Source organism: Aethalodelphis obliquidens, unplaced genomic scaffold (genome assembly GCF_003676395.1).
Source record: "Aethalodelphis obliquidens isolate GAN/ISIS:26980383/991018 unplaced genomic scaffold, ASM367639v1 scaffold3, whole genome shotgun sequence".
Classification (NCBI taxonomy): Eukaryota; Metazoa; Chordata; class Mammalia; order Artiodactyla; family Delphinidae; genus Aethalodelphis; species Aethalodelphis obliquidens.
This window is the reverse complement of record NW_020837947.1, coordinates 49226196-49241504: the sequence shown is the minus strand read 5'-3', so window position 1 is coordinate 49241504 and position 15309 is coordinate 49226196. Positions and strand designations below refer to the sequence as shown.

General features: G+C 37.2%; 1 protein-coding gene and 1 long non-coding RNA gene across 5 annotated transcripts in view; one reads left to right on the top strand and one right to left on the bottom strand.

Moving 5' to 3' along the window:
* The window catches only part of PPIL6 (peptidylprolyl isomerase like 6), a 34136-nt gene that overhangs the window by 1694 nt on the left and 17133 nt on the right, over nt 1-15309 (bottom strand). For 2 of the 4 annotated variants that reach the window (XM_027088980.1, XM_027088996.1), the window contains 2 exons: nt 12837-12893; nt 3790-3925 (listed from right to left, as the gene is read on the bottom strand). In XM_027088980.1, the coding sequence (XP_026944781.1) occupies nt 3790-3925; nt 12837-12893 (193 nt within the window). Of the gene's footprint in view, nt 1-3778; nt 3926-12836; nt 12894-15309 lie in introns of all 4 variants that reach the window. The other 2 variants (XM_027088989.1, XM_027089001.1) reach the window with 2 other exon arrangements.
* LOC113610690 (uncharacterized) overlaps nt 1-15309 on the top strand; it is a 41320-nt gene that overhangs the window by 9085 nt on the left and 16926 nt on the right. Inside the window, exon 2 of the long non-coding RNA XR_003429172.1 lies at nt 9089-9325. This is a non-coding gene — a long non-coding RNA (uncharacterized LOC113610690). The remainder of the gene's footprint in view (nt 1-9088; nt 9326-15309) is intronic.

Here is a 15309-nt window from a genome sequence, read left to right as displayed (position 1 = left end):
GCTCCACAACGGGAGAGGCCACAACAGTGAGAGGCCCGTGTACCGCAAAAAAAAAAAAAAAAAAACCCAAGAGGCTGTGAAGCCTGTTCTCCATATTGGTTTCACAAATACAGAATGAGCACCTACTGTGTGCACCTGTCCACTGTGACAGGTGTTAGGGCACAAAGTAAGTGAGACTCAGGTCCTATTCCAAGTTGTTCACAGTGTGCCAAGAGGACAAAGAGGCAGTTTGATTTTGGTAGTTAGGGGGGGTATTTCTGACCTAAGCCTTGAACAGGAGTTTGGCAGACTGAAGGAAGGCAGAACGTAACAAGACAAGCAAAGGCCCAGAGGCTGTTCTGGGAGGGATGGTACTCTGGTCTGGCTGCAGCTCAGCTGCCATGTTCAAAGCTTCCAGATCTACATCTCTAGCCCTTGCCCAGCTTGAATACCTACTCCTGGTATTCAGGAGTTGCCATCTGCCTGTCATACAGGTATCTTCACTGGAAACATAACTTGTCCATCTTGAATTCATGATCTTCTCTCCCATATCCTCCTTCTTGTATTCTCTACTGCAGTGAATGGCACCAGCCATCCACTCAGTTCCAAAATCCTAGGAGTTCCTCCAGATCTTCACTGCCCAATATGGTAGCCAATAGCCACAGGTGGCTATTTAAATTAAATTAAATTAATTAAATGTAGTTCCTCAGTTGCACTGGCCACATTTCAAGTGCTAAGTGGCTTATGTGGCTCGCGGCTGTTATATTGGGCAGCACAGATCATAGTACATTTCCATCACTGCGGAAAGTTCTGTTAGATACCATTGCTCTATACCTTTCCCATAACCTCACCACCAACATCTAAATAGTCATAAAGTCTTTTTGAATCTAATTTCCAAATATCTGTTGAATTTTTCCATTTATCCCCTGCTCATCTGTACTGCCAGTGCCTTAGACTAGGACTTCATTTATGGCCTACTATTACCATCGCTTCTTTTTTTTTTTTAAAACATCTTTATTGGAGTATAATTGCTTTACAATGGTGTGTTAGTTGCTGCTGTATAACAAAGTGAATCAGCTATACATATACATATATCCCCATATCTCCTCCCTCTTGTGTCTCCCTCCCACCCTCCCTATCCCACCCCTCTAGGTGGTTACCATCGCTTCTTAACTGGCCTTTCTACCTTCATTTTCATCCTTTGCCAATTAATTCCTCACTTCTGCTAAAAAGAGATTTTTTTCAGAACAAGAACCTGGTCATGTTGCTCCCAATTTAAAATTCTCCATGGCTTCCCAGCCCCTCCAGGTGGGGGCCTGTGCTCAGCAGCATGGCACCCACAGCCCTTTGAGAGCCAGGACTTGGCTGTCTCATCTTCTCCAGCCTCTACTCTCTTCATTTCCCCCTGGGCTCTAAGCTCTAGCCAAACTAGATGACTGGTAGATAGGATACTCCTTAGGGCCTTTCTACAGAGGTTCTTCACTCTTTCTAAAATTTATTTTACTCACTTTGCTTTCCAGCCTTCTCTATCTGGCTAACTTCTACATGACTTTCAGTACCCATTTCACCTTCTCATGAAGCTTCCCGTGACTCCTCCCCACTTTAGGGGTCCCTTATAATGAAATTAATTCCTCCCCAGCACTATCCCCAACGTATACCCCTTTGACCTATGTATGTGTGAATGGAGATCTTACAGGCTTGTATTTTGATATTCTTTCCCTGTGAAACCACAGGGCAGGGCCATCAACAAGACTGTGGGTTGATGCAATCTCCCCTAAAGGGCATTCCCAGTGTCATCCATCTGAAGACAAGGCAAGTTCATGTACCAGAAACTAGGGCTTGGAAGGAGGGTCTGTCTCAAATAGGAAAGGAAATTTCTGTATCTCTCTGGACCTTGGTAACCATGTCTGGGCTTCTGGAAGCTCAGATAAACCTGCGGGTGCTCTGTGATGATAGGGAAGAGAAAGCATCTTCCACTAGAGGCAGTTCTACAGCAGGGAAGGAGGGTAGTTATATTTTGAAGGAGTTAGTTATATTTTGTCAGATTATCTAGTTGCCTATTATGGTATTACTTTTCTGCTTCTCCCCTAGCGTTCTGTCGGGTCTTGTTTAAATATTTCAGCCCAGACTCAGCTGTTACTTGGAGGCTTAAGGGAAAAAAATTGAGATTATACTTAGGCTAGAGCAATAAAAGCAGTGCAGCGCCTCCCTGAGGCCAGTGTATTGGTGATAACGAATTAGTGCAAGAGATTCCCCTAAAGATGAATCACATGGAAAAAGGCAATCGCCAAAAGGAGACCAAGCACTCCTCCTCTCCACTACCATCCTGTAGGATCTGCATTGGCTTTTACTAACGAGTTGGAGGGTACTTATTGCCTTGCCCTCTCTCCTGTATTCCCAGCGCACTCTTTACAGGGCTTGCATGTTCATGTCTCACTGTCACAGTTGTTGGGTTTTCCAACACACTATATAGGCTCCCCGAAGGGCGGAAGTTGTGCCACATCACTCTTGCCCCACGACTGAGCACCGGGACTAGCACTTGTTAGGTGCCTAATAGAATGCTGGTTGAATGAATGGGTCAGAAGGCCAGCAGCAGTGAAGGCTGAAAAAAGATGTGGGGCCAGAGGGTGGAGGACCTGGAATGCCGCTCTGAACTCTAGGCTCTATGCATCTGGGGGTGGAGGTGGTGAAGGAGTCACTAAATTTTTTAAAGTAGTCATGTTTGCATTTGAGAAAGGTACCTTTTGGAAGGATATAAAGGATCACCTAAGCATATGGTTGAGGGCAAGGTACTACCAGCAAGATGACGGGAAGATATTTAAAAGATCTAAGAAATTGTAAGAATTATTTGGATTTAAAACATAATTGAAGAATGCATTTTCAAAATCAGAATATAGTTTATTAAGACCAGGGAAAATGGAGGAAAATGCATTATTTTAGCTTATGTAGCTGTTAAAATCATCTCTTTAAAGAAATCTCCTTTGGATGAAAATATACTTTCTGCTTTTTTCAACCTGGAAATATCACCTGCATTACACTGAAGGAATAATTGTGCTTAAATTTTTTTTAAATTGTGCTTAAAATTAACATTGGCCTGGAATTTTTTCTGAGGATGAAGAGTCAGTAATTATCCCTGTGGAGTAGCTGGAATAATCTAATATTCAGAAAAGTTCTGACACCTTATACATCATTTCAGGAAAGACAAAGTAAGCTTCAATTTATATTCATTTCAGTAATCAAACAGATATGAAACACGGGAGTGATGAAAAGTATAGTCACCATCCATATTAGGTCCACATGCCTGTAAGCATCTTGCTAATAATATTCTAGTAATTATTACCTGAGATATTTCCATATTTTAAATTGCTCAGTAAAAATAAAGTTACTTGTAGCTTGGATGATTTTATCTCTCTCTTCACAGAGTTCATGGACAATTACATAAATGGCTTCACCTCACTTCTGCATCTAAATATATCTACATTATTAAGAACTATGGTGTTATTCGTAGTTAAAAGAATTGACAATGTCCTTGAGGCTGAAGATCCATAGAAGGGTGGATGATGGATGGATGGATGGATGCACAGGACATTATAATGGCTGTGCCTAAATGGTTTCCATGCTTATTACAGATAGCAAGCTTCTTATGAAATACTTATTTCTGAACATGTTTGTCTACAGTATTTGTATTACTTTGGCTTTTAAATTCTATTTTTAGTTACCCGTAGACCATGTACAATACTTACCCACATCTTTTTGAACCACATTTTTACATATATGAATATTATATAGACGAACTTACAATGCACATACCCAAAAGCCACATATTTTCTATCTAGATAAGGAGTTGCTTGTAGTGTGATGTAGAATTGTGACCCATTGCTGTGATGGCCTTTGTTGACCATTCCAAGAACTCCCCTTTTATTATGAGGAATTGAGAAGTTTTCATCTAGAAAAGACAATATGCAATAGGTCACTAAAATATTTCTATTTTCTTGATTGATACTAATACATAAAGCACAAACAATGCTTGGTAACAAGGGTTCTCAATCATATTTAGCAATATATTCCAAATTGTAAATATTCTATTTGTTTCATATTACTTTCACTCAAGTGGGCTGTTAAAAAAGAGAAGCTGGAAAGTCTTAGACCTATTTGAGCATTTACCTTTAGTTTATCATTAATATAGCTAAAAACAAGTGTGCTAAGAAAATAGATAATGTAAAAGGAAGAACTTGAAATTAATAATACAAAAGGAAGCACATACCTTTTTTTAGGAATAAAAGTCAGCAAACATTCTTGTATTGTTTTGGCAGTAATATTTTATTCAAACTATCAATGTGATATTAAAAATGACTCCTTGCAAACAAACAAACAAACAAAAAAATGACTCCTTGGAGAAACCTTTCACAGACAGACCCTTCCCCTCACAGCATCTTCTGCAGACCTCTATTATAGTCTTTAAAACACTTTATGTAATTGTTTACAGGCTGTTTCATGTTTGTGAAGGCAGGGGCTTTATCTCATCATCGCTTTACCCCCGGGGCCCCCTAGCACATTACTTGGCACATGTGTGGCCTTAAATATTGATGATGAAAATAAGTTAATTTATGCTTATTTTTAGTAGTCTTTAAACAAATTTTAATTTCAAACCTTATATGGGTTGACCAAGATTTTGTGGAAAGTGATTTTTTTAGTGTAAGATTAATAAGTAAAAAAATTATATGGTGATTATTGGGCCACCATTTTCAGGAAGAACCATTTCCAGCATGAAATAAGATTTGCCTCCAAACTCAAAAACACAGAAGGAAGTAATAGAAGAGAAATTGAGTAAAAGTTTTCATTCAATAACTTTATCAAATTCTGGGAATAATTGAGAGATATGAATATTAACTGTCAAGATTTTCTTAAACTGCAATTGCTGACTATTCTTATTTTAAGTTTCAAAGCTAAGACAACAAAGCAATTAAGCCATATCTATGGTGGTTACTTTTAGCTTGTTAAACTGCACACTGAATAAAGACCTCTGAAATCTTATGAAATGAAAATAAAGTATTTTTGTGCAAATATATCTTTATAATTACATTGATACTCCATATTCATTTCAGTGGAATAGAGAATAGCCCATTAATTTCATAGAAAATCACATGGCATAGAAATCTGCCCAAGCAGAGATTCAGAGAGTTTTAACAAAATGGTATTTGTCATTGCTCTTAGATATTATGATCAATTTTTCTTAAATTCTGAAAGTAACTGGAAAGAAAATTTATAGAGTTATAACATTTTTACCAAAAATTCTGTGATTATGGGAGAACTTTTAAAGCATTAAGGGTTTAACTTTGTTTGAAATAGAAATCAGAATTCACCTGCTGAAGAAAATCAGTTTCTGAATTTATTTAATATAAAACTCATTCTGATGTTTATAATAAAAGCAACTACTGCTTTCTCAAGTTTGGGGAAACTGCCTCTATTCTCTCTGGTAAGGGAATAAGCAGACAATTTGGGACATTTCTATATAATTTTCTGAAGACAATAATGTCAAGTAGAAATTGGACTTGAATCGTGCAACATCAATTTTTTAAACCTACTGCCCTAATTTTACCAGCATATTTAAATAATAATAGCTATTCACTAATTACTTATTGTTATATAAAAGTAAATTGGGTATGCTACCTAGCATTCTTAAACTGCTTTAATGAAATATTTTATTTTTTATATTTTTAATTGAAGTATAGTTAACTTACAGTATTATATTAGTTTCAGGTGTACAGCATAGTGATTCAGTATTTTTACAGATTATATTCCATTAAAAGTTATTACAAGATAATGGCTATAATTCCTGTGCTATATAAGATATCCTTGTTGTTCTTCTGTTTTATACATAGGGGTATGTATCTCTTAAATCTCAAATCTCTACCTTGCCCTTCCCCCCTTCCCTCTCCCCTCTGGTAACCACTAGTTTGTTTTCTATATCTGTGAGTCTGTCTCTGTTTTGTTATATATTCATTTGTATTATTTTTTAGATTCTACATATAAGTGATAACATACAGTATTTATCTTTCTTTGACTTATTTCACTGAGCATAATATTCTCTCAGTCCATTCACATTGCTACAAATGGCAGTATTTCATTCTTCTTTATGGCCGAGTAATATCCGATTGTGTATATATATATATGTGTGTGTGTGTGTGTATATATATATATGTATGTATGTATATATATATATATACCACATCTTCTTTATCCATTTATCTGTTGCTGGACACTTAGGGTGCTTCCATAGCTTGGCTACTGTAAGTAGTGCTGCTTTGAACATTGGGGTGCATGTATCTTTTCAAATTAGTGTTCTTGTGTTTTCTGGATGTATACCAGGAGTGGAATTGCTGGATCATATTATAGTTCTATTTTTAGTTTTTTGAGGAACCTCCATACTGTTTTCCATAGTGGCTACACCAACTGCATTCCCACCGGTTCTTTTTCTCCACATCCTCTCCAACATTTGACATTTGTAGACTTTTTGATGATGGCCATTCTGACTGGTGTGAAGTGATACCTCAGTGTAGTTTTGATTTGCATTTCTCTAATAATTAGTGATGTTGAGCATCTTTTCACCTGCCTCTTGGCCATCTGTATGTCTTCTTTGGAAAAATGTCTATTCCGGTGTTCTACCCATTTGATAGGGTTGTTTTCTTTTCTTTTCTTTTCTTTTTTTCATATGGAGTTGTATGAGCTGTTTACATGTTTTGGAGATATTAACCCCCATCGGTCATATCATTTGCAAATATCTTATCCCATTCAGTAGGTTGTCTCTTTATTTTGCAGATGTCTTCCTTAGCTGTGCAAAAGCTTTTAAGTTTAATTAGGCTATTTGTTTATTTTTGCTTTAATTTCTTTTGCCTTAAGAAACAAAGATGCAAAGCAATCTACAGATTTAATGCACTCCTTATCAAAATACCCATGACATTTTTCACAGAACTAGAACAAATAATCCTAAAATTCATATGGAACCACAAAATACCCCAAATTGCCAAAGCAACCTTGGAAAAAAAAGAACGAAGCTGGAGGTACCACCCTCCCAGACTTCAAAATATACTACAAAACCACAGTAATCAAAACAGCATGGCACTGGCACAAAGATGGACACATAGATCAATGGATCAGAATAAAGAGCCCAGAAATAAATCCATGCACCCATGGTCAATTAATCTATGACAAAGGAGTCAAGAATATACAATGGAGAGGAGAAGAGGAGACAGTCTCTTCAATAAGCTGGGAAAACTGGACAGCTACATGTAAAACAATGAGATTAGAACATGCCCTCACACTATATACAAAAATAAACTCAAAATAGATTAAAGACCTAAATGTAAAACCTGAAACCATAAAACTCCTAGATGAGAACATAGGCAGAACACTCTTTGACATTGAAATATTTATTTTAAAACATGTTGATTGTGTACATGACGTTAGGAATAAAGAGCCAAGTGTTTATCAGTACTTGAATGGATAGATTATTTGGGTATATTCATAATATTAAACAGTAGTGAAAATGAGAGAATTCCAGCTATAAACGACATGGATGAATCTCATAGGCAGTGATGAACGAAAGAAACAAGACACAAAGAATGCCTGCCATATGAGTCCATTTATATAAAGTCCAAAAATAGTCAATAACTCTGTTATTTAGGGATCCATACACAAGTGTTTAACAAGAAAAGCAAGGAAAAAGTCAGGTTAGTGGTTACCTCTAATAGGGAGATGGAGTTATTATTGAGGATGGACAAATGGGGTGCTTCTGGCATGCTGGCAGTTTTTCTTTCTTGACAAAGATGGTAATGTGGGGGGTTGCTTTATAATTTTTAAGTTTTTTTAAAATATTTTTATTTATGTATTTACTTGGCTGTGCCTGGTCTCAGTTGCAGCATGTGAACTCTTAGTTGCAGCATGTGGGATCTAGTTCCCTGACGAGGGATCGAACCCAAGCCCCTTGCATTGGGAGTGCGGAGTCTTAGCCACTGGACCACCAGGGAAGTCCCTATAATTATTTTTAAATTGTACATATGCAGTTTCTCTATATAAGATAAATCTCACAATTAAAAACAATGAATAGCCCTTAAATGGCTACCCAGACCACATTATCTTCAGTTCTTATTTCTACTAAAAAATACTTTTGCATAACTTAGTTGCATTATTGAATATTGACAGTGCATCAGGCTCTGCTTTTTATTGAGGTTTACTTTCATTTAAAGACAAGGAGGGACTTCCCTGGTGGCACAGTGGTTAAGAATCCGCCTGCCAATTCAGGGGACACCATTTCGAGCCCTGGTCCAGAAAGATCCCACATGCCACGGAGCAGCTAAGCCCGTGGGCCATAACTACTGAGCCTGGACTCTGGAGCCCGTGAGCCACAGCTACTGAAGCCCATGCTCCTAGAGCCTGTGTTCCGCCTGTTCGCGCCTGTACTTTATCTGTTTAAATGTCTGTCTGTACAAAAACACTAAAATCCTGGAGTGTGGAAACTTGGTCACATTATCTTTGTTTTCTAAGGTCCTAGTACCATGTCAGCACCTAACGAAGAGTTTAAAGTTCTATGAATAAATAAATGAGTGGTGTCACTTGAATGATTTCATTTGATAAAGCTGTCTCCACATGAATTTAGAAGGAAAACTAGCTTTTACTTTTCCCTTTTCCTTTGGCCATTGATTATTTTTTAAACCTTTTCATTGTATTAAAATATAGACACAAAAGGCCATGGAACACTATAGTTAGAATTATTGTTAAAGTTATTATAAGGCAAATACCCTTTTAACCACCATTCAGACCAAGAAAAAGAACTTTGCCCGCCTTCCCTCCACAGGTTCTACCTCTATCCCTTTCTTTTTTTACACTTTATCTGTTAATGAACCTAAGCTATTTCACCTCTAGAATTTCTCCCAGGCCAGAGTTTGCCGATTGCACACACGGTGCAGTTCAACAGGTTTCTCTGTTCCCTGTCCTGTGGGTTCTGTGCTAATACTTGTGTTGAAGATGCAGATTGTTTCACCTTGATTGATATGTTAGGGAGGGAATGACATGATGAATCTCACCCCTGCTTTAATGCACTTCCCTCTAGGAGAACCACCAGGCGAATGTAGGAAACCGCCTCTGCTGAACTGAGCTAGCTACCCAGGAACACACACACCTCAGACGTGACCAGCCACATCCGTAACCACGTATGAGCTGCGTCCACCCACATCTGGAGTTACAGCTTCCCTCTGGCTGCAGATAATGCTCCTTCCGCCACCTCAAGGTCACTCACAAGCTGCAGCTCTTCCCATGCCACCTCCACAGATGTCAAGGAGTTTTCAGGGTAAAGTGCCTTATTTATTATGGTTCTGATGTATTTCTCGACCACATAATATATATAAAATTGTGTTACTGTTTTTATTAGGTTATTAACTTACTTATTAATGTGTCACCGAGGAAGTTTTTTTACCCCAGTTTTGCCATAAGTCCTGTGGTTTTCATTTCATGATTTTACATAGCACAGATTTTTAAGAACACATTAAAGCAGAACTGATTGCATTTCTCGCAGATTGGAAGCTAGGTCCAACAGCTTCATCAGACTCTTGTTCTATCCCTTTGGTAGTGTGTCCTCTCAACAGAAGGCTCATACTGTCTGATTGTCTCTGTGTTTGTGAAGTTAGCAGACGCTGATGCAGCCAATGCCTACATCCATTATTTCCCTGGAGGCAGCGAAATGGTGACATTCTAATTTTGTTTTTCCTTTTCATTCTTAATCGGAATACTTTTATAACACGATGTCTCCCCTTATCTACAGTTTGGTATAGTTCCTATAGGAAAGGCAAGATAAATGCTTGATTCTTTACCTATATTTATCAGTTTTCAAGATAATGAATTCATTTCCTATCATTCCCCCAGAGGTGAGCAAGTAGGTTTTATTTTATAATATCATTATGAACTCATGGATTTAAAACATTTGTTGGGTTTCAATCAACTGTAATTACTATTCAAATTATTTCATCTTTGGCCAGTGAGAGACTCTTCAAATTGGCTCCTGAGCCCTTTGCCATGACCCCAGTAAATCTTTAATAGCACTCCTGGCTATCTGATGCCATGATAGCATGACTGAGGTTCCAGGCTCATTTCAAAATTGCCTGTCTCAGAACTGGAATCTGCCATTTGTCCCAGAGGCCCTGGTTTCTTTAACCAAGAAATGACATTTCAAAACAACAATCTAAATTCCAGGAGTCTCTGTCATTACTCGGCTGGTCATTGTTTGCAGATGAATTCCATGGGCAGAACTATAGATACAGGTATAGATCAGATATCAGATATAGATATAGATTAGAAATATAGATATTTCTAATTCAAATTCAGGACTATGGAATATTTTACTTATTAACCTCTGTCGTATTTCATCTGTATCTCCTTTCTTCCACATTGAAGATTCCAGTTCTCAAGGACACAGGAAATGATGAAATTAGAAATTCCCGTAATTACTTACTTGTTTTTTCCTACATTATATATATAACAATCTCAAAATAATATTAATAATACCATCACCAGTAAAATTTACTGAAAATAGTTTAAAATTTTGCATATATTCTCCCCATTTCTTTCATTTAAAATAAATTGTTAGACTAAGCATATAGTCATTGTATACCATACTCTCACCCTTTTAATCCTCATTAAATTTTAGCTTTATAAGTAACTATATGATTAATGCTCACCACCAGTTCTTCTTTCAGGGTCCCTCTTGTAATTTGGCTGAATGAAACTCATGCTACAGTCACTGATTCCTCAGGAAGGACTCATGACAACACTATTCCCTAAAGTTTTACATGTTGATAACTCTGTGTGCCCTTTATAATTCAAATTCAGTTTGACTGGATACAAAGTCCCCAGTTCGCTTTTCATTTCCTTGAGCATCCTAAATATATTACTGTATTTTCTTCTGGCATAAGAGTATGATGATAATGTACTTTTCTTCCCCTTATAAATCACTTGCTGTGACTCACTACCTGCCCAAAGAATTTTCTTCTTTTTCTTTAATATCTAATAACGTTAGTAAAATATGTCTGGTGTTGGTTGTTCTGGTTCAGTATTGTCCGGTACCTGTGTGTTCTTTCAGTAAGTAGTTTCAAGTTTTTAAGCAGATATTTTTACTTGAGGTATAAACATGCAGTAAAATGCATATGTCTTAGATGTTCACTTTGATGCATTTTGACAGTTGGGTATAGTTGTGTAATCACCACCCAAAACAAAATATAGAATATCAAATCCTTTTTTATTTCAGGAAAGTTTTCTTTAATTATAATTCTTAGTGTTTGTTCCGTTCCCTTCCATTGGTTTAATTCCTTAGGAATACTTATCATCTGTTTGCTGGATCTTCTCTTTCTATCTTTAGTATTTATCACTTTCTTGTAAATCCTTTTTAGCTTTCTTCATCTCTTTTTGGTTTAAAAAAAATTTCCTTCTTCTGCCTTCTACTTCTCTTATTTTTTTATTTTTGGGCTATGCCACATAGCATGTAGGATCTTAGTTCCTTAACCGAGGATTGAACCCATGCCCCCAGCATTGGAAGGGCAGAGTCTTAACCACTGGACTGCCTATTTGGTCTTGTGTTCCTTCTAATTTGTTCATTTCTGAAATTTTCTTTTATTGTTAATTCTTTTCTCTAGTTCTGTAACCTCATGTCTAAAGCTTCCTCATTTTGATTTATGAGTTCTTTCCTGTCTTATATCATTGTCTTCATGTCTTTTAGCTCGTTTTGAAATTGTTACAGTTTTGCTCTGTTCTGTGAGCCTTCTTTCTAGGGTACTTTCATTATCTGTAGCGATGTTACTGTGCTCTTTTTTTTTTTTTTCTTAAATAATCATGAAAATTTCTGCTACTTTTTAATGCAACTTTAGTTTTATGTAAAATTAGTATTCCTCAATGTTTAGAAGTAGGTGTGGCTTTAGAAGGAAGGTAGTTTTCCTAACTTCACAAAGTTCCCTCTTCTGCTATTTTCATGTGTTGTTCAGCTGTGTGGCAACTTGCTTTCTGAGATTTCCTGACTCTGTTGCCTTTCCCTCTTTATCACTGTTGTCCCGATACCTGCATAATTTTTATTCCATTCCCAGCACTTCTTCCTTCCTGAAAGAGAGGCCTTTCAGATCGGTTTTGAGAGTTCGCAGAGGTTAGACTGCTCCAGCCTCCTCAAGCCTTATAAGGGGCTCCGTGCACTCAACTGCTATTGCCTATTGTGGAGTTTTATATTCTCAGCTCTGTCAGATGCCCTGCTTTCTCTCACATACATGCTGATACCATGCAGATTTTGTGGCTGTTGGTAGTTTGTCCTTACCTGTTTATATTTGGAATTCATGTAGATACCTTGTCACCTAGTTTTGTTGTGTTATCCATGGGTCTTTAGTTTTCCTATCTAATTTTTTTGGTCTGTATTTATGTTGGGATTTCAAAAAATTAAAGAACTATGCCACCACCACTATCATCTTTCCAGAATCCCCAACAGCAGTCTTAGTAGGATGATTATCAAGGTACCAATTCTAAGTGTGAGCATGGCAAAGTACAAGGCTTAAAAATATAAATTCCCTTCTGCCCCTACAATCCTAATTCTAGAAACTTATCCTAAAGAAATAACATAATTAGGCAAGTGAAAAATTTTATGTACAAAGCTGTACTGAACTGGACTGGGATGCCTTCCCACCTACCCTATTTTAAATTCCCACTTTTAGTATGTGTACTTGTAGTATATTACCCCAAACACTATCTAATTTGGGGTTGTGAAATCATCCAGTCCTGTTAAATTTGAATAATCAATTAAAATGTGACTGACAAAATTTAAAGATACATACCTTCAAATGTTGGTCCATAAATTGACTCTCCACCATCTCCTTTTCCAGCAACTATATCTGAGAAACAGCAATAAATAAACATTAACATTCTGAGACTAAAAAAGAAAATACAGTAATGGCAGGGAAAGAATGCTTTATGATTCCACTTATAACAATAACTAGAGTAAGTTACCTAATTGTTTAATATCTATACCATGAAAATATTTCTATAATGATTTCACTTGTATTTTGTAAGTAGTTTTACATTTATGATCCCATTTTTTCCCCTCATAACTCTGAAATAAGTTAAATTTAATGCAAAACCTTTGAAATGATGAAGTATTAAATTATAATTGTGGTCACGATTTAAAGAGTGTGTGTTCATATAAATTCTGCTTATTTCACAAGTTATTCCATGATACATCTTGCTTTTCAGAAAAATGGAAAGATTAAGCTGAGAGGATGAAATAGGAACAGTAAGGTCTTTTTAACGCAAGAATAAAAATAGATACTCTAAAAAGAATTAATGTTCAAATTTTTATTCCTTGCCCTATGGTGATATAACTCATGTATCTGGTATTTTAGAAAAGAAGTTCCTTCGTAATATAATGAGGTTTTTTAAAAATGATATTTATAGGACTTGTTTCACATGATATGCATTATATGCATACATTGGCTTAGGCAATGATCCTACTATAAAAATCCTCCATGCACAAGTTATGTTATCAATTCACAGCTACCAGGGAAGCAAAGCTAGCTTTAATGAAACTAGAGGTCTCTGAGGTCTGTGTTTTCCCCATCACCCCCTTTACTTCCTTGAGCTCTGTAGACCACCCTCCTTGAATAGTGTGCAATAAATAACTGTTGAAGGACTGTGCCATTTAAACTCAATATGAGTACTTTATAATAAAAGAGTCTGTGCTATTTTAAAGAAATCTGATGCAAGCATGGGGAGAGAATTTATGCAGGACAGGGGCATATAGCATTTAAATTATACTATTCATAAAGCTGGTTCAGAAGTTAACTGATAAACCTTAAGTCTCCAACTACTCTGCCTGATACTTCTGCCCCCACCCTCCCACTCACCCCCAGCCTATGGCTATTCTCAGGAGCCTGCTGCAGTAGCCCCAGGCTAAATCCAGATGTGTGGAACTTGAATGTCCTCTAGCACCAGTTCCTTCAGCTCAGGCAAATCTGCCCAGGTGATTCCCCTCCCTTGCCAACTTATGTAAATACCAGTGACACTCCCTTGCCCTCTGTCTCTAACACCTGCCATTACTCTTGCCCTTTGCTTTAGATCTCCCAGGTGAATATTTTATATTGACACCATTTCAATCAGTATTTAATATTTTTTGTGTCCATAACCCACCCCCTTGAATTCAGCTTTGGATATCTAATATTTCTATACTTCTGGCAACAAATTCAGCAATGCAGAATAGTGGTTAAAAGTAAACTTCAAAGTCAGATGATTTTGATTTCAATCTTGATGTTGGTTACCTTTTCCAAAACTGTTTCCTCATCTATATAGACAGGGATAATGGGAAGTGCCTCCCAAGTAGTTCTGAGGGTTAAAGGCAGTCATGTAGGGAGAGCACATGGTGTGGTGCCTGGCAGAGTGTCATGCTCCTTCATTAGTGGCCATTATTATTGTGCAGCATCACACACTTATGGAATGTATCCTCTCATTATCATCTTTACCATCATTCTGATGACCATGATGATGATAAAATGTATTAAACTATATCTCAAGAGATCCTTCTAAAGGCAGTAGGGCTATGGGAGCCACAAAGAGGCTTAATAACTGCCAAAGTGGCTTCATAACTTGGTATCTTCATTAACTTCATACTTCAGAAATGAACAGAATATATATTTCCTGTTTAACTATCCATTCATTCATTCATTCTTTTAACAAATTCTTAAAAAGCATCTACTATATGCCAGGCACTGTTCTCCAACCTGAGGATATAACATTGAACAAAATAGATAAAAATCTCTGCCCACATGGAACTTATATTCTAGTGAAAAGAAACAGACAATAAATCAGTTAACAAAGAAATATTAATAGTATGTCCAGTGGTGAAAAGTGCTAGGAAGAAAAATAAAGCTGGGTAAGGGGATAGGAGAGTAGCAGAGAAGGGGGTGAGGAGAGGTATATGAAGAGGAAGGTGGCAGTTTTTGAATAGGGTGGTCATGTAGTCCCTGCTGAGATAAACTCAGCAAAAATCAGAAACAGATCAGGGGTCGATGCAAGGGCATACATGGAGGAATAGCTGGGTATAGATATCTCAGGCAAAAGAAACGACAAAAGACCTCAGTGCACACATATGCTTGATGTGCTAAGGAACAGCAAGGAGCCTAATGTGTGGAGCAGAGTGAGCAAGAGGGAGAGGTCAGAAGATGAGATGGGCTTGGGGGGAGAAGGACGGCTGTGTGGGGCCTGTTGGTCCCAAAGGGCGAGCAATAGTGCCTGGAAGCATCCTAAGGCACAACACCA